This window comes from Chrysemys picta, chromosome 10 (genome assembly GCF_011386835.1).
Source record: "Chrysemys picta bellii isolate R12L10 chromosome 10, ASM1138683v2, whole genome shotgun sequence".
Taxonomy (NCBI): Eukaryota; Metazoa; Chordata; order Testudines; family Emydidae; genus Chrysemys; species Chrysemys picta.
In genome coordinates this window covers 60,659,386-60,683,791 of record NC_088800.1, presented here as the reverse complement: position 1 = coordinate 60,683,791, position 24,406 = coordinate 60,659,386, and the positions used below count along the sequence as shown (strand labels likewise).

The 24,406-nt window shown below is 42.5% G+C and overlaps 2 protein-coding genes across 39 annotated transcripts in view; one reads left to right on the top strand and one right to left on the bottom strand.

Moving 5' to 3' along the window:
* Positions 1 to 24,406, bottom strand: part of RBFOX1 (RNA binding fox-1 homolog 1) — a 2,478,424-nt gene that overhangs the window by 543,266 nt on the left and 1,910,752 nt on the right. The gene's annotated exons all lie outside the window — the stretch shown is intronic.
* LOC135974042 (uncharacterized) lies at positions 6,457 to 9,001 on the top strand. Its single transcript, XM_065559921.1, has 2 exons — positions 6,457 to 7,433; positions 8,427 to 9,001. Exons 1-2 carry the CDS (start codon positions 6,857 to 6,859, stop codon positions 8,900 to 8,902), a joined length of 1,053 nt encoding a protein of 350 aa, XP_065415993.1. The 5' UTR covers positions 6,457 to 6,856; the 3' UTR covers positions 8,903 to 9,001.

The following is a 24,406-nucleotide window of genomic DNA, read 5'->3' as shown; positions in this document are numbered from 1 at the left end:
ATAAATGAAAATTCAATTTTAACTTAAAAATATCCAAAAACAACGTATTTATGAACCTGTAAATTTTATTTTAAATATACTTCTCTTGACATATGCCTATCTGTGCCATTACAGTGTGATCACTTGCACAAACCAACAAAACAAAATATGCAGAATCATGTAAGTATGCAACCAATATTGTCCCCATTATTGACTAATGTGGTACAGATAACTGACTATTTACATGAACACAAACAACATTGCCAAAAAGGTTGCTTTAATAAAACAACAAATCCTGTAATGAATTCAGATCATGTATCCAACATTTCCTTTAAGGTATATATAGGTATCCTATTATTCAACATTGGCCCAATTCATCCCTCGTCATAAAACCTGAAGGAGGCAGCTCTGTGCGGGGGGAGTGGAGGAGGGGGCAGAATTACTGTGTGGATATCCTCACGGGACTACCCTCCACATTATTGTGCCAGGGTGTGACAGTCCCCCGACCTCAGGGAGTGGGCTAAAGGGCCTGTCCCCAAAATGGGTGGCTCCTCCAGGATCCAGGCTGAGGCCCTGGGCTCCACACCTGCTAGCAAGCTGTGCAGCCAGAGACTACCTGTTGACAGCTGTGGCCCTACAGATCTCAGTAGGACTATGCAGAAAAGATAATCCAGCCTTGGGCCTAATTTCCACAAAGGCAGAGGAGGAACAATTTCTCCACGTCCTCCCAGCACATTCAGTCTCTGGCTGCTCTACATAGAGTGGATTCCCTGCCAGGGAAAAGGGAGGCGCAGTGCCACTAGTATAGCTGAGCTACCCTTCAATGCACAAATATAGTGGGGCATGATTGGGGCCATTATTTGAATTTGTCCTTTTAAGAAACAATGATGGCAATACTTTTTTTTTTTAAATGTATGCAAGAGAAAGTGCACAGCAATCGCCACAACTCCAGAAAGAGGCTCTAGCGGTACCTCCTTTGCCACAGGCATATTTCATTCTGATAGCCCTGGCTAGACACTGTAGTGCTTGGTCCCATAAAAATACCTTAGATATTGGCAGATCAATTATTAAATAGTTTGAATAAGATGCCTTGTACTGTAATATAGCATGTCTTCCTTTCCCACAGGCAGCAGCACCTCAGAAATATGGCTCCCTTGCACCCTACTCCTGAGTTGGAAGAGGTAACTTTCTGGTGAAAAGCCCATCTCCAGTGCTAAGAAAACTAAGCAAGGGGACTCTCTATTCACTTTTTTAGTATGTGTTGGGGAGGGGCAAAATATTCCTGCTTAGGGTCCCCAATGGACTAGCACTGCCTCTGTGCATCTCTCTCACCATAGCCAGTGCAGGCATTGGATTTGCTGTCCTTCATTACTGAACGCTTTCCCTCCCATTCTTACTGAGCTAGGTGCTGCACTAATAGCTGCCTACAAGCAAAAGTGTGTGAGAGAAGTGAATGAGACAAATGATGACAAACAATCATTAAATATTTAAAACAACAACAAAGTGGTGTGGGTTTCTTGTTTGTGCAAAGTTAAGCCACGGGCACTGGACCCACTTTTGTTGCAATTCATTTCCTCAAAAGATAAACCATTTAAAATAATCTGATGCTCTCACAACTCTCATACTGCCAGCATCTCCCTGCTTCCCTGGGAACAGTGCAGAGACTGGCAAATACTCTTAATATTCAGAGACTCCCCACCACCCACCACAGACAACTCGACCACACAGTTCCCAAGTGACTTTCCTTTGTCTTCTGCTACATCAGCAGTAATTGAGCTGCTCTCATCCAAAACCAACATTGTGTTGTTCATAAGCCAACCTTCTCACTTCCATTATACAAACTTCACACAAGTCAATGAGAAAGAGCACACTTCACAGTTCCGTGACTAGAGCTAATGGTACCACTTCTATCATTGCCGAGACTTTAATTAGCTCATAAATCTGTCACTTGCCGATGAAGTATTTGTTGTCATGGAGCACAGTTTTGTAACTTATAAATTACAATACTGAATGTAGAAATAATACACTTTTTAGCAATTATTAAATACACAAACCGTATTCTAAACTACACCTACCTGCGTAGGCAAAATCTATTTGCATAAGGGGAGTCAGTAGCAAACTCTATATTTAGGTTGCTTAAGACTTTCCATTATATAAGATTCTTGAGACCATATTTAGACGTTCTATCACCTCTATTATTTGCAGTGGTTCTCGGAAATTTGGCAGGGAGAAAGCCCTTGGATTAGAGATGTACCTTGTACTTGTCCCACTGAATTCTATTCATGTTTGGTGGCAATATAAACAGTCAGAAATCACCTTTTTTTCTTCTGTGGCTTGAGTTTCTCAGGAAAGTTTTAGCAAACTAACAAAATAACTGAACATGAGCATTCTATGGGCCACTGAAGCAGCAGCACCACCACCATCACCCAACACTGTACTGAGAACACTGAGGAGCTGCCAGAGCAGCTACAGAGTGATAGGGAAGAGGGGGACAGGGAAAGCTATGCCATAAAATAAAATGGGCAGATAGTTGCTGATCTAATAACTAATTAAGTATGATGTTCATGTCAATTTTATTTGAGTAGCATCATTTGACATCAGTGATCATGTGATGTTGATTATGTATGGCTATCTGGATTGACCCTTACATCAGTTCACACATTAAAAAAGCACTTTTTATCAAGAGAAAGTTACAATAAAATGTTAACATATTACATCATACATTACTTATTCAGGATCGGGGTAATATTCAAAGAACCTGGCTAAAGATTCTGGCATGCTGACTCTTGTGAGTAGGCTAAAAAGGGTGAGCAAATTTCTAAATACCTATCCTTTTTTTGGGACTTTCTCTTATGCATGTACTTGGTGTGAAAGCTTTTCCATTACAAGGACTGTCCTTATTTATTATACCACAATTCCATAGGAGGAAGAGTCACATTTTTTCAATAATGTGTAATACAAACAACAACAAAAAAAAATAAATTAATTTGTCATTCTGTATAAATTGTAAATCCTTTACTGGAGCATAAAGTAATGAGGTTAGGGATCTCTAGGATGCCAGCATTTTGTCATAAGATAAATCTCTAATAATTTCTTCCCTAAACTGTCTAATTCCGGGACGCAGCCACCACATGGGCAAGCATGTTTCCCTCTCCCCACAACCCCTCCAACAGAGCGCCTTCTTAGTAGCAAAAATATGCTATCTGTTGTCAGTTACATACATTTAAATGAGTACTGGAATCTTTAAAATATTTAGGAAAAAATATTGTAGATAAACATAAAAATTACTCTCCAATGTGCAATAATAATAGACTCAGAGGAATGAAATAAATATGAAATTTCTTGGCTAGGTAGGGAAGTCTCAGTAAAGATGAATATCCTCCCAAAGTTATTATTTTTGTTTCAGTGCATCCCCGTAGGTTTCTCCAGCATGATGTTAAAAACATGGTAGGATTTTTTGTGGCTATTAAAATTTGTATGGAAATATAAAAAACAAAAGGGTGAGTTCTAAATTTCTGTATAAGCATAGAAAGCTTTCCCTAATTTAACTTCTTATTATTATGCATCACAACTGAACTAACAATACACCATCCAAACACTGGGTAAAGCTTGAACAAAATTGGAGCTCATATATAGGTATTCATAGCAATTGCTGGGTTAAAAAAGACATTTAGGTCACCAAAGCTTAAAAAATAAACAAATAAACCAATAAATTCATCCCTAGGAAATATCAAAGTGACTATTCGTTGTACATGAGAGCTCAGATTACTCAATTCAGACAGCTGTTCTGGGGTCCTGATCTGAAATCATACCAAGAGATACGTATGAATGTAAATAATGTAATGATCCATGATTTTCAATATTTACTAGTCAAACATTTTGTGAAATCTGGATACAAGGCAGCTCTTTCTAGACCTTTAATCACATTTGAGGCGTAGACCCAGGAGCAAGTTGGAACAAAAGATTTAACTTCTAAGATATATACAATTTTGATTGAAAAAAAGATGTTGATAAGAAATTAACTGAGATGAAAAGGTGAGAAGGATTTGGACAAAGAAATTGATCTGGATCTCCATATGGGAAAGCGAATCTACATCTTCAGTTTTTGTAGTTCATTTTTTTCCGTACAGCTTCCCCAAAAAGAATTTTCTCTTCCTCCCCAATGGCTGTTACCTGCTGGGTCCCACTAAGTTATATTTCCTTATCCTTCTCAATCAGTGTGTAGATGATGGGACTCTTGGGCTTGAGTATCATCAATATACTGATGGTATTCAGCTCTACATCTCTGTGCCAGCTGATCTAGATTCTACCGTTTCAGTTCTTTCCCCATTTCTGGCTAAAACAGAGCCCTGGATGAAACTGAGCTGCCTAGGACCCAACCTTTATCAGATGAAAGTAATGCTTGTTGGTGCAGGGGAGCATCTGGAGTAATGAGCTGAAACAGTCTCTGCAGCAATTGTAGTGTGTTTTTTGTCAACAGAGGTCACACTCCAGGATGTGATTGGATCCCTCCCTCACTCTTTCTAGGTTCCCTAGGGGCAGCAGAAATAGCCCACAGTGCCCCTTATGGCTTGCCAGGAGGCTGTGACCACTCCTGTCTGATGTGGGCCTCATGACAGCCACGCATGCCTTTGTTATCCCTGTGTCAACTATTGTACTCATGAAGACCTCTCAGAGGCTTTAGCAGATGCAGAATGAAGTAGCTCATCTCCTGACTAAAGTAGACAGCTCCTAAGGTAACAACAGCTACTCTGGCTCCAATGTCAATAAACTACTTTCCAAATATAGTGTGAAGTGTCAGCGACCACCTTAAAAGCTCTGAATTGTCCGGGATCTGTTTAATTGAGTGATTTACCTCTGACTTTCTAACCCAGTGTTGATAGCTTTTATTGCAAGTGAGGTGATATTTGGGTTTTTCCTTAAAGCCCCAGCTTCTAGATGCATGTAATTAGGTGAGAAACTTGTGAGGAAAAATATTTCTAGTCCTCATAGTTGTGGAGAAAAACACGATCTGAGTGTACCCCCAAAAACTAAAAAATCAGAAGGCATAAAAGGAACCCACATTTTTAATCTCATTTTGGGGGGCTTGACTCATGATTGCTTGGGGCTGGCCATTGCTGCAGATGATGCTGGTTGAGATACAACAGCCAGTGGTTCCTAGAGTAATCCTAGGAATCCTAGCAGGGCTTTCTCGCTTGAGGACATTTGACTTTGGAACTCATTCCAATTGGTTGTCTGCCAAAGTCTTTGGCAGACAAAGTCCAGGTTCACTGATCTTCAGGATTCATTTACTGCTAATACACAAGATATGCTAGGTGCTGTGTGGTTAATTGTTTTGGTTTAGTAAAGCCTTCTTTTTCTTTTTAATACAAACAATCTGTTTTGCTCTGATTTTAATAGTTCATTTGTTTGCTTTGGTTTTGTTTTTAACAGTTGATCAAATCCAGGTAGAGTATGGCTCCAAATAATACTTAGGCAACAGTGTCTTACCAAAAAATAAAGCTAATTGCGATAGAACAGTGGAAATTATATATAATTTGAAAAGATCAGAGAAAGAAGTAATATACAGAGAAAACAAAAAAAATATTTTAAAACCTTAATCTTCAGAACACTTATGTGGTAAACATTATCTTTCTTTTACAAATGAGGATACTTATGCACAGAGTGATCTATAGAGTACAGCCAAGAAGTTGACTCTAATCTGACTACAACCAGTTGACATTCTCTTTCTGTAACACACACACACACACACTACAAGAAAGAGGGCAAACTAATAATAAAATAGGAGAGCACATTTAAAAAACATTATTTTGATCTTGATTTGTTTACAGATCACACAACATTTATTTAACCACACATGGCACAGCATGAACTTAATTCAAGAGCCAGATTGTATTAAAAACGAGTATATTTTCTGCTGAAGTATTTACCTGTGCTCATCACAAGCTGTGTAAACTGCTTACTTGCTCTCTCACCTCAACAGGAAATTATATTCGCACATTGGATAAGGATAGAGGATACCTTCTGTACTTGAGGGGGTATAAGTACATATTTGTTCACTTATTTAATGATATTTTGAACTTCCTGGCAGATAGGTGCTGTAACAAAATAATAAAATAATAACCAAAATCAGACAGATTTCTACCCAGAACAGGGAGCCTAAAAGATGATTGCTATGAATGCATCTGCAGCTAGAATGACCTAAAACGTGATAAGAGAAAATTAACCAAAAACTAAATTTGAACTCTCCCCCGCTACACATACACAATCTGAATCATCTGCCCAGCTCTCTTTTTTATTTAAACAACTATTCTGTGTATGTGCATCAGACAGACAGACAGTAGAACAGAGAGGATAAGAGCGTATGCTTTCCCAGTCAAGTGAAGGAAAAGTCTGGGAGAAGGCTATCTATGTTTCCCATCTGGATATCAAAGATAGCCATAATAATGAGCTGGCTTTAGCAGGGAGACGCCATCTCTTAGGCCTGGTCTACACTAGGCGTTTATGTCGAAGTTAGCGCCATTACATCAAATTAACCCTGCACCCGTCCACACTGCGATGCTATTTAGTTCGACATAGAGGTCTCTTTAATTCGACTTCTGTACTCCTCCCCGACGAGGGGAGTAGCGCTAAATTCAACATGGCCATGTCGAATTAGGCTAGGTGTGGATGGAAATCGACGCTAATAGCTCCGGGAGCTATCCCACAGTGCACCACTCTGTTGACGCTCTGGACAGCAGTGCGAGCTCGGATGCTCTGACCAGCCACACAGGAAAAGCCCCGGGAAAATTTGAATTTGAATTCCTTTTCCTGTCTGGCCAGTTTGAATCTCATTTCCTGTCTGGACATCGTGGCGAGCACAGCAGCACTGGCAACGATGCAGAGCTCTCCAGCAGTGATGGCCGTGCAGTCTGTGAATAGAAAGAGGGCCCCAGCATGGACTGATCGGGAAGTTTTGGATCTCATCGCTGTGTGGGGCGATGAGTCCGTGCTTTCCGAGCTGCGCTCCAAGAAACGGAATGCAAAGATCTACGAGAAGATCTCTAAAGACATGTCAGAGAGAGGATACAGCCGGGATGCAACGCAGTGCCGCGTGAAAATCAAGGAGCTGAGACAAGGCTACCAGAAGACCAAAGAGGCAAACGGACGCTCCGGATCCCATCCCCAGACATCCCGTTTCTACGAGGCACTGCATTCCATCCTCGGTGCGGCCGCCACCACTACCCCACCAGTGACCGTGGACTCTGAGGATGGGATAGTGTCCACGGCCGGTTTCTCGGACATGTTAGGGGACGGGGAAGATGAGGAAGGAGATGAGGAGGGCGAGGCAGTCGGCAGCGCTCACAACACTGATTTCCCCAACAGCCAGGATCTCTTCATCACCCTTACAGAGATCCCCTACGAAGCGTCCCCAGCCGTTACCCCGGACACAGAATCTGGGGAAGGATCAGCCAGTAAGTGTTGTAAACATCTAAACATTTATTTTTAACAGAACAGGAATATTAACAATTAAAAGATGGGTTGTTCATGATTACTGTGCCCTAGGCGCTTAACGGTTTAGTCATGGGCAGTGCAAGTTTTGAAAAAAAATCTAGCAATGTCCGGTTTTCTGTGATTGTCCTGCACAAGCCGCTCTACTGTTTAGTCCCTGCTACTGCAGCTACAGTAAAATGCGGTCTATATGTCCGGGGATAGAGCAGTAATCCTCCTGGGACATCTCGATGAAGCTCTCCTGGAGGTAATTGGAAAGCCGTTGCATGAGGTTCCTGGGGAGAGCGGCCTTATTGGGTCCTCCGAAGTACGACACCTTGCCGCGCCACGAGACTATCAAGTACTCGGGAATCATTGCTCTGCACAGCAGGGCGGCATACGGCCCTGGTCTTTGGAGGCTTTCCCGGAGCATTCTCTCTCTCTCGCTCTCAGAGATCCTCATCAGGGTGATGTCGCCCATGGTGACCTGCTTTGAATTAGGTAGGGGAATGTTAGTGTTGCGACTGCTTGCCCGTTCCTTTACAGAACTGTAACCGCTGGTTTGTAGCCATGCGGTGGAGGCGGGAGAGGGGCAGCCGAAAGGGATCGTTCCCGGGGACAGCCGCGAGGGGGTGGGACAGGGGCAGAGTTCCCGCTTGCCGGATTGCTGGCAGCAGGAACTGACATTGCTTTAAATGTGAAATGAGGCCAGTGGTAATATAAAAGTTTTAAACTGCCACAAGTCTACGGCTTACCATGTCTGCCTGCAACAGAAATTCCGTTGTGCTGCCCCGCTTCTCAAATGTGCTGTGCAAGACCCCAGGCACTGAATGCGAAGGCCGAGAATTCGACCTTGTGCTGAGTGCGCATGTGATAGGTGCTGTGCATGGTCTTGTTCACAGAGAAAGACTATGTTCTTTGTTCACAACTACATTTATCTTTCTGAGGAATTCACTCCCTTTTTCCCATTTCCACAGCCCCATCTGCGACTGTCTCACAACCTAGCCTGGCATCACACTCCCAGAGGCTAGCGCGGATTAGGCGTAGGAAGAAGAGGACACGGGAGGACATGTTCTCTGAGCTTATGGCCTGTTCCCAAGCCCAGGCAGCACAGCAGACCCAGTGGTGGGAGAACTTGACCCGAATGCACCAAGCAAACATGGATCGGGAGGAGAGGTGGCGGCAGGAAGACCAGCAGGCGACTCAAACGCTGCTTGGACTACTGAGGGAGCAAACAGACACGCTCCGGCGCCTTGTGGATGTTCTGCAGGAACGGAGGCAGGAGGACAGAGCCCCGCTGCAGTCCATCTCTAACCGTCCTCCCCCGCCACCAAGTCCCATACCCACCTCACCCAAAGTGCAAAGAAGGAGAGGCGGCAGAGTCCCTGCTAACTCTCACTCCACCCTTGCAGAGAGCTCTAGTAGCAGAAGGCTCTCATTCCCCAAAATTTGAAAAGTTCTTTCCTTCCCGCCTGACACAAGCCCCCGTCCAAGTTTCACCTCCCAGTTCCATGTGTAGTTAATAATAAAAAATACGTTTCTGTTAACTACTGTTTCAATCATGTTCTTTTGGAGGAGGAGGGGAAAGGGGGTTGGTAATTGGACAGGACAGTCACCTTTGGCAGGGTACATAAGCGGGGGCAGGCACAGCAGCAGGGCACATACACAGTGCAGTGATGCAGTGACTAGTTACCCTGGTTAGTTTGGGAGGTTGTTTTCATGTTATGTGGTGGGGGGTGGGTTGCTCTGTGACTTTGTGGCGGGGGAGGGCAGTTACAGATCTTAAGCGGCGGTCCTTATGCAGGATCACAGAGCCACACAGCAGGGGATCTGTAACCGTCCTCCCCCTGCCACAAAGTCACATAGACCCCCCCATACACACAGTCCCGATCAGGAGGGGTGACAGGCTCCGTTGAAACAACCATCCCACCGCAGCGGAGCCTGTCAATCCTTGAGTTTAGAAGCTGCATTCGCGTCACTACACTACACCCGCTCCGCACCACAGTCTGCGTCCCAGTTTTAAAAAATTCCCGCGAAAACAGTATTAAAGAAAACGGTGTGCATTAACAAAGTAGAACTATTTTTAGTTCGAAACGTGTGTTGGAAGGGGGTTAAAGGGGGTATGTAACTGGATAGGATAGTCAACATTAACTGGGTAAAGACACGGGGGCAGGTTTAGCTTCTCTGTACACAAACTTTAAAGTCACAGGTTACCCTGCTCACTCAGGAACTTTGCTTTCAAAGCCTCCCGGATGCACAGCGCTTCCCGCTGGTCTCTTCTAATCGCCCGGCTGTCTGGCTGTGCGTAATCAGCAGCCAGGCTATTTTCCTCAACCTCCCACCCCGCCATAAAGGTCTCCCCCTTGCTCTCACAGAGATTGTGGAGCACACAGCAAGCTGCTATAACAATGGGGATATTGGTTTCGCTGAGATCACAGCGAGTCAGTAAGCTTCTCCATCTCCCCCTGAGACGGCCAAAAGCACACTCCACCACCATTCTGCACTTGCTCAGCCGGTATTTGAAGAGTTCTTTTTCAGTGTCCAGGGCGCCAGTATAGGACTTCATGAGCCAGGGCATTAGCGGGTAGGCTGGGTCCCCGAGGATGACTATAGGCATCTCCACATCCCCAACAGTTATTTTGTGGTCCGGGAAGTAAATACCTTGTTGCAGCCGTCTAAACAGACCAGAGTTCCTGAAAACACGAGCGTCATGAACCTTGCCCGGCCATCCGACATAGATGTTGGTAAAATGTCCCCTGTGGTCCACCAGTGCTTGCAGCACCATGGAAAAGTAGCCCTTTCGGTTAATGTACTGGGTGGCCTGGTGGTCCGGTGCCAGGATAGGGATGTGAGTTCCATCTATGGCCCCACCGCAGTTTGGGAATCCCATCGCTGCGAAGCCATCTATGATCGCCTCCACGTTTCCCAGGGTCACTACCTTTGGCAGCAGTACATCAACGATTGCCTTCGCTACTTGCATCACAACAACCCCCACGGTAGATTTGCCCACGCCAAAGCGGTTCGCGACTGACCGGTAGCCGTCTGGCGTTGCAAGCTTCCAGAGGGCTATGGCCACTCGCTTCTGTACACTCAGTGCAGCTCGCAACCGGGTGTCACTGCGCTTCAGGGCAGGGGACAGCAACTCACAAAGTTCCAGGAAAGTTCCCTTCCGCATGCGAAAGTTTCGCAGCCACTGGGATTCATCCCAGACCTGCAGCACTATGCTGTCCCACCACTCAGTGCTTGTTTCCCGTGCCCAGAATCGCCGTTCCACGGCATCAACATGACCCATTGCCACCGTGATGTCCTCGGCGCTGGGTCCCCTGCTTTCTGAGAGGTCTGTGCTACTCTCAGACTTCAGGACATCACCGCGGTGCCGTAGCCTCCTCGCCTGACTTTTCTGCATCTGCCTCAGGGAAACCTGTATGATAAGCTGCGAGGCGTTGAGAGCGGCCACAACTGCAGCGATGGTCGCAGCGTGCTCCATGCTTGCAGTGCTGTGGCGTCCGCGCTGTCAATGACTGGAAAAGTGCGCGAACTGATTTCCCACCGGCGCTTTCAGGGAGGGAGGGCGGGAGTGATGGACGGATGACGACAGTTACCCAAAAGCACCCTCGACACATTTTGTTACCCAGAAGGCATTGCCGGCTACACCCAGAATTCCAATGGGCAGAGGGGACTGCAGGAACTGTGGGATAGCTGACCACAGTGCACCGCTTCGAATGTCGACGCTTTCACCGTTAGTGTGGACGCACAAAGTCGAATTACTGTCCTTAGTGTGGACACACACGTTCGACTTTGCAATATCGATTCCAAAAATTCGATGCAAGTAAAATCGAACTACTCTCGTAGTGTAGACAAGGCCTTAGGAACTACACCTCTACCCTGATATAACGCAATCTGATATAACACAAATTCGAATATAACATGGTAAAGCAGTACCTTGTCTGATGCATCCAAAGACCACATTAGCTTTTTTCACTGCCATATCACATTGGCGGCTCATAGTCATCCTGTGATCAACCAATACTCCGAGGACCTTCTCCTCCGCTCTTACTTCCAACTGATGCCTCCCCAGCTTATAACAAACTTTCTTGTTATTAATCCCTACATGCATGACCTTGCACTTTTCACTATTAAATTTCATCCTATTCCTATTACTCGTGTTTACAAGGTCATCCAGATCTTCCTGTATGATATCCCAGTCCTTCTCTGTATTGGCAATACCTCCCAGCTTTGTGTCATCCACAAACTTTATTAGCACACTCCTATTTTTTGTGCCAAGGTCAGTAATAAAAAGATTAAATAAGATTAGTCCCAAAACTGATCCCTGAGGAACTCCACTAGTAACCTCCCTCCAGCCTGACAATTCACCTTTCAGTACGACCCATTGTAGTCTCCTCTTTAATCAGTTCCTTATCCACCTTTCAATTTTCATATTGATCTCCATCTTTTCCAGTTAAGCTAATAATTCCCCATGTGGAAACGTATCAAATGCCTTACTGAAATCGAGGTAAATTAGATCCACTGCATTTGTGTTTGTCTAAAAAATCTGTTACCTTCTGAAAGAAGGAGATCGGGTTGGTTTGGCATGATCTACCTTTTGTAAAACCATGTTGTATTTTGTCCCAATTACCATTGACCTCAATGTCCTTGACTACTTTTTCCTTCAAAATTTTTTCAAAGACCTTGCATACTACAGATGTCAAACTAACAGGACTGTAGTTGCCTGGATCACTTTTTTTCCCCTTTCGTAAAGATAGAACTATGTTAGCAATTCTCCAGTCATACGATACAACCCCTGAGTTGTGTCCTTCTATTATCCCCAGTATATGAAGGGATAGTAACAATATTTGCTTTAGCTTCAGGAGGTTCAGCTTGACAACCTCTTTCCTGCACTATGAAGCAGTGAAATATACCTAGACAAAGGGAGAAATGTCTAAACTGAAGACTTTAGAGGCGCCACGTGCTTAAATTCATTCCCATTAAGCAAACGCACTTAAGCACATATCTAACTTTGACTTCAATGGGTCTTAAGCATTTGCTTGAAGTTAAGCATGTGCTTAGGTGCTTTGCTGAATCAGGGCTTTAAGGAGCGATTTCCCCTGTATATGTATTAAGTTGTCAACTTCAACCTGAGAAAGAAACCAATTCTGCTTTTTGCCTCTGTAAAGCCACCTCCTGATAATCATATAATTTTGCCCTATTCACTTCCAGTCTAGTCCGGTGCAACCCCCCACATACACCAAGATAACGTTTCCCCAAAATTACAGCAAACATTTCAAAGAACGGCTAAAATTGTTTTTTGAGACCTAAAGTAAAATGAATTTGAAATGTGAATTGTTTGCTGGGTTAGGCTCATGCAGCAGTCTGTTTGCAAAATACTCCATTACAAAGCAATAATGGGCAGAGAGAATGTGCAGAATCCACATGATGCCAGAACGCTGATACAGAGTGCATTTCATACCCAGGAATTCTTTGTTTTAATGATCCTTAGTTAGACATCTTTAATGTCTGCCTCCTTAATCCACCTTAAAAGTTAGCAGTGGAGAGATGCTTAATGAATCATTTAATTGCAAGTATCCTGGCATGTCTCCAAACAGCATACATCACATTTTTCAGCGCCTGCAGCACGTGGTTTCAATGCACCCTCTTTTCCAAAGGGGTCATTTTCAATCAGTAATGGACTAATTAAACTCAAAACGGAGATTTAAACTTCTACAAAACTCGGGACATGCTCTTTATTCATTTATGAAAAGCGAAGCCTTTCCAAGTAAATACTGTAAGTGGAACAATATTATGGCTGGGGATTTACATTTTAAAAGATTTTCCACCGTTATTTGAAAAGCTTTCTGGGCAGAGGTGAGATAGAATTCAGCCACATCAGCCACAAGCTTTCTCAAAGGTTCTCTCAGAGGCTGAAAGGTCTAAGACAGTGGCTTTCAACCTTTCCAGACTACTGTATCCCTTTCAGGAGTCTGATTTGTCTTCGATACCCCAAGTTACACCTCACTTAAAAAGTACTTGCTTACCAAATCAGACATAAAAATACAAAAGTGTCATAGGACACTATTACTGAAAAATTGCTTACCTTCTCATTTTTACCATATAATTATAAAATAAATTGATTGGAATATAAATATTGTACTTATATTTCAGTGTGATACTTGTGCTCGTTTTTTACTTGTGAGCCTTGTCTGAAGCCCAAGCCCCAGACGGTGGGGCTGAAGCATGTAACTTACTGTTGTAGGGCCCCTCCTGGCATAGGGCCCAGGGCAAGTACCCTGCTTGCCACCAATAATGCCAGCCCTGCCCCTGCAATCCCCTTAAACTTGTCCCGTGGCCCCCCTGGGGGCTACAACCCCCAGGTTGAGAAACACAGGTCTAGATGATAGGCTGCCCAAGGGTCCCAGTATGGCCAAGGAAGTGGTGTATAAGGCAGATGGTGGCTGAGACCTTATGCCATGAATGGTCATAGGCTCATCAGAGACTTCTGGAAAAGGTCCTCTATAGGAGTGAGGACGAGAGCCCTGGACCATATTTGAGAGGCTGAGGCAAGGTCTTTATCAGAATCTTCTTCCTCAATTTCTCTATGGAATGGTGAAGCTCACAGAGAAATTTGAGGTGAAACCATTGGTACCAGGCAAATTTCCAGCAATCTCGATGCCCTCGGTACCAAAAATACGTCGGAGCTTAGCAGCAGAGAATCGGGTGTCTCAGAAACAGTCAGGTCGCAGGGAAAATGCAATTTCTGCAGTACCAAGCATAGTGCCAGTATTGAGTCCATGGTCTGAATCGAAGTAAGAGCAGCCAAGGGAGCTGATAGCTCTGAGAGTCTCAGCCGCTCCAAGGGACATAGGTCGGAGCTCAAGCGGGCTTCTTTGGTACCGAAGAAGCAGAGGAAGAGCTCTTCTTGCCACCTCAGTCCGCTAACAGTACCAACGATCTCTCTGGGCCAGAGACTTTGACATCTTTTGATCTAGCAGTGCCCTCAGTACCTGAGGAACCAGCACCCTCATGGGCACCAGAATGGAGAGCACATGGTGTTTAAGTAGCTGAAGACACTGACAACCTCAGGTTTTTTGAGGTAGAATCCCTACCTGGAGAAATTGGAGCACTATCTTTGGAAGACTCATGAGAGAAGTCTTGGGTCTTCCTATTAGATGCCCTCGAGGAGCATGGCTCAGAGACAGGGGAGGCAGCAGACTTGCTCAGAGACCGTGTACAGGGAATCCCTTGGTTTGAGTCAGAAGCCAGGTGCATCGAGCTCTCCATCATCGTGAGGAAACAAAGTTTGCTCTCCCTGTTTTTTCTGTCTCTAGATATCAACACCAGACACAAATTCCTTCTGGGCAATGTACAATTCCCTGGGGCAACAGATGCGCCCATCAATTACTGGCATTGCCTCCTGTCATGACAGACTTTGTTTGAAATTGGGAGAACTAGTCATAACGTCCCAGTGAACAAGAACTATCAATATATATAACTTTTTAAAAATAATTTTGTAAAGTTTTTTTTAAACTAAAGCTGCTACTACTACTAACTAACTCATTACACTAATACTAAGAATTACTATAAGCTTACTACTAGAATAAAGACTGGGACGCAGGTGAGGTAATCTCAAGGGGGAAAACTGCCAGAGCTCCGTCTCAGGCTGAGACGGTTAAGAAAGAACTGAGGGTAGCTTGCCCACACAGTGCTATATAACAACAGCACGGGGCTGACTAGCATGCATGCATGAGTGGGTCAAATGAGCTCTACTATGAGAAATCTCCAACCAAAGGCATGGCGGCACAAGCGCACCTGAGTGGAGCACCCACAGGAACAGTACTCAAAGAACAACAGGATTTTCCATAATAGGACTTCTAAGAGAAAGGTTTTCAACCTGTGGTCCACAGATTCCTGTGGGTTCATAGACTATGTCTAAAAGGTCCGCTAAAGGTTGTAATTACCATAGAACAGTGGTTTTCAACCTGTGGTCTGCGGACCCCACTATATAAGATTTGCAAAGGGGTCTACACCTCCATTTAAAAATTTTTAGGAGTATGCAAATAAAAAAAATTGAAAACCGCTGTTCTAAGAGATACAACAGACTGTAAATATCAACCTAGCTAGCTACAGTACCTCTCTACATCACTTTGTTCATTCCCTTTCCTCTTTTCTACCCTCTTTCTGTCTCCCTCCCTCTCTCCTTCCCTTTGTCTTACTACTACTTTTAATGAACCTTTCAATACCCACTTAAGCAACTCAATAAATAGCAATAACAAACAGAGTAAATAGTGTACTAGATAATCACTCTGTGGCCTTGTCTTGGTGGAGAAAAGGGTGTTTTTCAATTGCTAGCTAAACAGTCAGTTTAATGTGATAGAAAGAGTCTGTTGAGATGCATGCTACATGGGTGAAGCTGTGCTCGCTAGCAGGTATTTTAGTTCAGGGGAGAACTTAGGCTAAAGTGAAGCAAGCTAACACGGCTTCACATATTTCTCTAATTGAAAAATCTTGCTAAAATGCAATCCCATTAAGTTTACTCAACTGAGCTAACAACTGAAAAATGCCCGGTTTCCCCCGTTAAGACATACCCTACCCATTACCTTAATTTCAGGGCTGCACTGTAGTAGAAATGTCACACCTGTGTAACTAAACAGATTTAAATTAACTTAGTTACAGTACAACCCCCTAACGTATATACATTTAACCCCATTTAAACACCATTTATATAAAATGTAGGTTAGTTTGATAACACATTTCTTTACTTATGTTACCAACAACTCCTTAGATTTAAATGCCTCTCCTGGAATGGGCGGGAAAATAATCTGAACAGAACAAGATGGTTCATTAAATATGGGTCACAGACACCAAAGATTAGTTCCAGTGGTGGAGGCTGGGGGTACATAATACAATGTAACAAGGCTGAAGTCCAACGTTTATTCTAGAAGGGAATAATCAATGATGTATCCCTAAAGCTAAGACATGTTCAGGGAACCTATTTTAATATTTTTATTATAATGTTTTCAGATTTACATAGAAGATTCACAATGATTTCTCTTTTGTTTGGAAGTTATGATCTGCAAGACTTAGTGTATACAGAAATCATACACAGAGTATGATACATACATGGGGAGGGTTAACTCAGAGGTTTGAGCATCGGCCTGCTACACCCAGGACTGTGAGTTCAATCCTTGAGGGGGCCACTTAGGGATCTGGGACAAAAATCAGTACTTGGTCCTGCTAGTGAAGGCAGGAGGTTGGACTCGATGACCTTTCAGGGTTCCTTCCAGTTCTATGAGATAGGTATATCTCCATATATTATAGTAACAGCCTCTTGTTGGAGGGTGACCCTTCGCTCCTGCTGCAATGGCTACCTAGACCAGACATCCAATCTTCCTCATTGAGGTCCCCCTCCCACTTCAAAATGCAGATCAAATCCACCTCCATTGTGCTGCTTACAATAGAGATGAACCAGTTCCACAAACTGGAGCCTCACTCTTCACACCTCTCCTTATCTACTATCTTGCACTATAGTTCTCTCACCTCTTCTTACTGCATGGTAATATTACTATTATTGTAACTTCTGTGTGCTGCAAGATATTTTAATGGCACATCATAAAACTCAGTATCACTGTATTCTCTCTTTTTTAGACAGTTAACTCAATGTTTTGGATACAAATCTGAAACTAATGCTGAAATAGAAGGGCCCCAATAACTGTATCTGTAATATTACTACAGGTATTACAGGTTTTTGTGAATTACACTGTAGACTTCTCTTCCCTCATTTACGGAAACTCTAGGGGTTGCTATGGCTTCCGCAGTTTTTCTTCCATTAATTTGTGTGTGCAGTACACTGCAATAGAGTTTGGACTGCTTCAGACCAGTCTGGCAATCACAGCTAGAGTTCACAAGAATGAGGTCTAGAGTAGTCCAAGCTCAATCACAGATTAGTTTATGCACAGTGAATGGAAAGTAGTAGAATCCAGCTAGTAGTGTACAGATGTTAGTCAAGCACACTGATAAGCTTACTTCCAAATGATGAGCTACTATTGATTAGAATGTTTGTATATTAACGAGGAATTGATTCTTTATTTATTTATTTATTTTGTATCTCAAAGTAGCACAAACTACTACAAATCAGCAAAGGAAAATAAATGCAACAAAACATTCTCACTCTTATCCATTCCTGAAAAAGGCATTCAGAATCATCTATTAAATTCATACAGAAAGGTGCACCAGACTTCTATACAGCACTAATCTGCATTTCAATCATAGCTGCCCTAAACCAATTAAACTAACATGAGCCACTGCAGAATTTATTTTTCCTTCTGATTAGTTTGAGGGGAAAAATTGGTTAAAACAGCTGCACATACTGAGCAAAATGGTGTAAAACAAAATCATTATCATCATCAGGAATGAACAAGTGCTCAAAACCACATTTATATGTTTTTTCACCATTGCACCTTCCATGAACAGAACAGCAGATAATGCAATACATATACCTTTCTAGTTAACTAAGGGCCCAATCATGGAAATCAGCACACAGCCCGATCACTTGAGATGTGTCCTGGGGTTTTCCATAGGAACCAAGGAAAAAAGAATCCTTCTCCCAAGGCTACTCCATAGCCACTGCTGCAGCTCAGTGATATGCTGCTAATTAAATGGCTCCAACAAAAAACTTCAGCATTGCCAAATACAAGCATTCAAAAATCATGTCAGGCACCAAAACATCATGAGATTGGCTTAAAACCCATGAGTGTGCCTTTTCTTTGCCTTCTGGTGTTTGTGCCTTAAGGTACACTCTGTCCTCAATTTCAAGGTTTTCCTCCACAATCATGAGGCTAGAAACTTACATTAAAACAAAAACAAACACAACCTCCCCCCCCTTAAAAGTGGAGATTCTCACATAATCTCCTGATTTAAGGATCTGGGGCATTAAGAGAAACTCCAAATTTATGGGGACGTAAGATAAAATAACAAAAGTTAGCATCATTGAAACATCCCCATTTTATCCTGTGACTAATGCCATGTACCAAGCGTGTGCGTGCTCAGAGATCCATGTTCCTACTTGGACAAAAACATACATTCATACCCATAACCTAGGAGGGCTTGGGCTAGGTAAAAACAGCAGCCCCCAGCGAGGCTCCCCAAGCAGGAAAAGGATGTGGCGTGAATAGCTAGAGACACCAGTGTCCAATGGTGCTGGAACTAGGGGTGCTGCCACACTCCCCGGCTTGGAGGAATAACAAACACCAAATAACATGGTTTCAATGGTTACCATCATCAGCACCCCCACTATAAACATTGTTCCAGCACCCCTGCCAATATCACCATCAGACTGTGACTTCTTCAGTCAACTCCGAGCAGTATGTTCTGTTTGCTGATTAGTTGTCTGGTTTGACATCCTTCCACTTCTTTCCCCCTCACAGCCCCTTCACTAACACCCCACCCATCTCTTATTCCTCCTTCTCATTCCGCTTCAATGCCACTATTCTGCTTATATTGTCTTTCCCTTGCTCTATTGCTGCTATTATTGATTATTTGTATTACAACAGCATCTAGGGGCCTTAACCAAGATCAGGAAATGTAGGTGCTACTGGTATAATAATGATGACCTTAATGTTTTAAAAGGACGTTTTGCACAAGTCTCTGGTTGTTTTCCCTTGGTAGAGAACACAACACCCAGGTACAATTTGATGCGCTGTTTATAGGCTTAGGGAGATTGTCATGACCATGTACAATTGACTTGGGGATCAAAATCTGAAAAGAAGAGAGACATTTTACTTTCCCATGGATGATGATGGTAACAATCTCTATTGGCATAGCATCTAGGAGCCCTACTCATCAACCAGGATCTCATTGTGCTAGGTGCTGTACAAACACAACAACTAACAGTTAACTCAACAAAAGATATATATCTACGTGTGTGTGTGTGTGTGTGTGTGTGTGTGTCTGTGTCTGTGTCTGTTTGTCTCTCTCTCTCTTTCTCTCCCCACTCCCCCAAATGGGTACAATCTAGCTAGAACTGTTCTCACTGTTGAAAAAGATCACTTCTGACCTGGGACATTTTCTGACAATTTTCAGTCCTGAATAGAGTCATTACAATAAAGGGGGTATGGCAGGACAAAATGAATCAGAAAGAGCTGGGAGAGGAAATCAGGCACGTTTCACTGCCAAGCCTCCCAACTATACATACATCTCAGCTGAAAACGCCTGCTGCTTGCACAACTTTCATGCCATGTGGCATATGGCACAGTTTTTAACTGATCATCATAAGCCTGAGATTGTGAGCATGCCTGACTTAAAAACTCTGTAAATTTTTACTTTTGGAAGTAACATTTTACCACATCAATACTAGAAGGGGTCACTGTGGTGTGGTTTTTCTACAAATGGTTGTATTAGTACCAAAACCTCCCAATTTTCATATTATTTATATAGTCACATATCTGTCCAACATACGTTTCCGCTACAAGATGCGCACAGTTTTAAGATATAACAAAAATGTTTTACTTAAGTAAAAGGATATTTTTAATGCTTCCAAACTACTAAAAGTCATCAAAGGACTTTTGTAGGTTACAGGGTACGTCTACATTTGAACTGGGTGGTGTGATTCCCAGCTCACACAGATGTACCCACGCTAGTTCTGCTCATGCTAGTGTCTAACAGATAGCAGTGCATCCCTGGCAGTATGGGTGACACCTCAGGCTAGATGCCTGAATACTGAGCCAGAGGGCTGGGCAGAATTGTATGTGGGGAGTCTAGCCCGAGCAGATATGAACATACTGCTATTTTGAGGCACTAGCCTGAGCAGAGCGAGTGAAGGTATGTCTGAGTGACCTGAGAAACGCATCTTCCAGCTCAAATGTAGACATATTCTTACTTATCCTCAATGTAGCTGGACAGTGATTCTTAGGCCCAAACTTTCAGCTTAAATTTGTCTTTTTAATTTTTGATAAGACAGCCTGGAACAAAAATCAAATATCACTAGTAATAGGGACATATTTGCCCTAACTCCTCTTATCTGCTCCTATTAACATCTATGGAGATTCTGCAGAGGTCAAGTGCAATGTATGGTCCACAGTGAAGTGTCTAGGGATATTTGCAATGGGATACTTTTCTTGCTTAGGGAGCTAGTGTAGATTTTATTTTTTCTGAGACCCAGCAACTAACTATTTCCCTAGTGCTGGAAGCCAATATTAATAAGTGTCCCTTCCAAAGTTCTCAAAGTCAAAAGCAAACAGACCCAGCAGGATAATTTCTCAACATACCACTGTATGAACTCTAAAAAGAGATAAGATTGGATAGGCATGAATGAATTACACCATTCAGAACACTAAGTGTACAGTATATAACTCAGAAAATGATTAAAACTAAAACATTGCGTGCTGATTTTTCAATTGAAATATTACTGCCAGTGATTTCAAGAAATAAATTCTTGGCGGGGGTCAGGGCTGGCTCCAGTGTTTCTGCCGCCCCAAGCGGCCGGGGGGGAGGGGGGAAACCTGCGATCGGTGGCACTTCGGTGGCTCCACCGCGCCACTTCGTTCTTCTGCAGAAGTGCCACCCCTTTCCGTTGGCCGCCCCAAGCACCTACTTGCTGCGCTGGTGCCTGGAGCCAGCCCTGGCGGGGGCAGAGGGAGGAGAAGAAAAAACGTAGACCTCTTGAAAAAAAGAAGCCAATCTTAAAAGCAGAGAGGATTTCACGGTTGAAATTTCATCAGTCATGATCCTCATGCTCTCTCTCAAAAGGAGAGGTATCAGAAAACTAACATTTGCAATATACATGTAGCACTCAACTGAAATACAAGCATTTTTGTTTGAAAAATCCTTTTGAAATTAGACTGTTTTCTAATCTAAAAAAATTGCTGGTTGGATGATTTTCATTTTTGTAAAATGGCAAGTGATACTTCATTTTTAGCAAAAGGTTAATGTTAAGTCTCCAAACTTTATAAATGGTACTTTCTCCATAAAATAAACTATTGCACGCTGGTGTGCAAGATTAGAGAAAAATGTTCACACTGTTGAAAATGAATGGATTTTGCATTTCAAGGTGACAAGTACAATGTCAGACACAATCAATCGATCACTGCATAATTATTATTGCAAATGATCCATATCCATGCTGCAAACCTTAAGGGGAATTTAATGAAGCAGTAAGCACATCAATAATAAGATCTACTTTGGTCTGTGTTAAATCTCATGATTCATAAATATGTTGGCATATTTTATTCTTCCTTGAAATACTGTAATGATATTTGAGAAATATGGATGTACAAAGTAAAAATAAAAATAAAATCTTTCAAGAGTATTTCACTGTATTATATAAACATTACAAAAAACTAGAGTCAGTGAACACTGTTTACCACATAGGGAGCCAAAACAGGCAACAGGATAGACAGAGATCAGCCTCTTAAGAAGACATTTTTATACCAAGTTTCAGGCCAAAGTGAATTTATATGTCTAACTTACCACTGGAGTGCTGTACAAGAATGAGAATGTATTTTCAACATTGCTTAAGTGTGTGGAGTGAAGCGATATTCACATTCTAGAATCATAGTTAAGAATATTTATATTAATACTATATTAAGAATTTGGTTCAAAATTAAAATGGGCTATATTATTCTACATGGGAGCTGATCATGGTGGTGCCTATTTGGCAGCAAGCAGCACCACTCTGGGAAGCCAGGGAGTTTATGGAGACAGAAAAATGACATAGGAGAAAGAAAAAGATACACAAAAGCTGGGGAAGGTAGGAGGAGATTCCTGGGTCCTCTAGGACTGGGAGACTTTTTCATTCTAGTAGCATGGATAGTCGGAGAATCCCAAATCCCAAGGAGATTTAAGAGAAATCGAGTCTGCTGGGAGCTCTGTGCATAATAGAGAAACCTAAAGGAGAATCTCTGTTTAGTGATTCTTTTAGTCACATTGAAAGAAACGAGCCCTGTTCACCTTCCCAGGGAAGGTGGTCTACAAGGATCCCCTTAAGGAGATCCTCAAAAATCACTGTCATGGGGCAGGGTTTGTATCCCCCCACTCACCCCCACAATAACAGCAGGACCCTTTTTCAAGCTCCGTAGATCCCATGGGATCAGTGGAAGCTCAAGAAAATCTATGTGCACGGCCTGTGCTGTGATCCTGGCAGGTTTGGGCCTAGTCACAGGATAATCTACCATAAATGTGATTGCCCTGAAGAGGGCCCTTTTAAAGAGAAATCTCCTTCCGTCTCCTATTAGTCCTGTGGGACCAAATACAGCCCAAGGGTTTTGTACTCTCTGAGGGCCAAAGGTCAATTCTCATCTATTATCCTGCCCAATCCTTCTCATCCCATCCAGTCCCAACCGAAATACTCCTCCCATGAGCATCCCCAGACTGACAAAGAGGCCTCCAAGATAGCTCCTCAAAAGTGAGAGAGAAAACAATGCCCGGGAGAGAACAATCCCCCCAGTGGTGCATGAAGGAAGAATTCTAAATGCAGAGGTGGAGCAAAATCTGGGTGATGGTAATCTCCCTCTGCTGAAAAAACAATGAAAAACTTTGGTAATTTAAAGAAGTCCAAGTCCAAAGAAAAGAAAGACTAAATAAATAATAAAGTCTGTTGTATAGTTCTATGCAGAAACAGATGAATTTTCAATTGAATTCATGTGCCAAATGTTCCAGAAAACATTAATATATGGGGATGTGTTTTAAAGTGATGTCAATTATCATTAAAGGTTTGGGCTCAAACATTCAAAAGTAAGACTGAAGTTTACATGATTGAAATACTTCTTCAAACCAACTTTGAGGGATGTTGGCCACAATGGGGCATAATTTATTAGTTGCATTTTACATCCAGAGATATTCTGATATCCAAGGAAGCACAGGGTATTGTCCTGTGTGCATGGGGAGGGGGGGAGACGGGGGTGGGGGGACACTTAATCTGCACAGTTGTGTTTTGATAAGAAAACTTTAAAACTGAACACATTCAGCTGGACAACCCAACTGTGTGGATCCTACTTTAAGTAATTGTGACCCTGATTTCATTCAACTAGTCTCTTCAACTGGCCCTTTAATTTCAGGCATCAAGGTGGCTGCTTTATAAACTGTAATACTCTATTTTTCAAGTTTATTGAGTCAAATGCCCTTGAAGATGCTTGAGATTCATATTGGTGTTCTCTATTATTAAATTGTTTTGTATTTTTCTGTGTTAATAATAAAAGGTACATATTTATTCAATGTCAGCGGTCATGCAGTCAGCCATAGAGTATGAAGCTACATGTTTTATTCAAAATCCCTGTGGAAACCAGTGTGAGGATCATTTGGACTTGGAAGGTGCCTGCAGTTTTTCAGCTAATATCTTTGATTTCTCTTAACTGAACGGATTTAACATTATTGAGTAATCAAAATATTTATGTAACAACATCTATACTTAAGTGCTCCACTTGCAAGCCATACTATATATTTATTTTGTTTATATTATCAATCACCTATCCACAGCTCTTTAAACACAACATTTAACACATTTTGTCTATTAACCTGTCACATTACTGGGAAGATATTGTATAGATAGGTTCAGTGCAAAATGCCTCTTTCAGTTCACAAATTGCATATGCAGTGAAATCTTCATTGAAACAAGTTTTTTTAAAATATGAAAAGAATTATATTCCCCACAGCCATGTATGTTTTCATGCCATAAGATATCTGTAAACTATCACTATAATTTCTACTTGTCCCTGCTCATGGTAGTTTTAAGATTTCCAGGGATCTTCTTTCCCCCCCCCCTCCAAATAGTATTCATATAAGCTTGGTATTTTGTTTTCTTCATATGAAAAGCAATCTTGAAATGATTCTCTTCAAAATTCATATTATGGCACTTATCTACTGTAGAAGAAACACATGCTACACTTTGAATACAATACTTTCCTAATTCATATGAAAAATGCATACTCTATCCCTGAAAATATGACAGTACATAAGAACCAGTAAGACGATT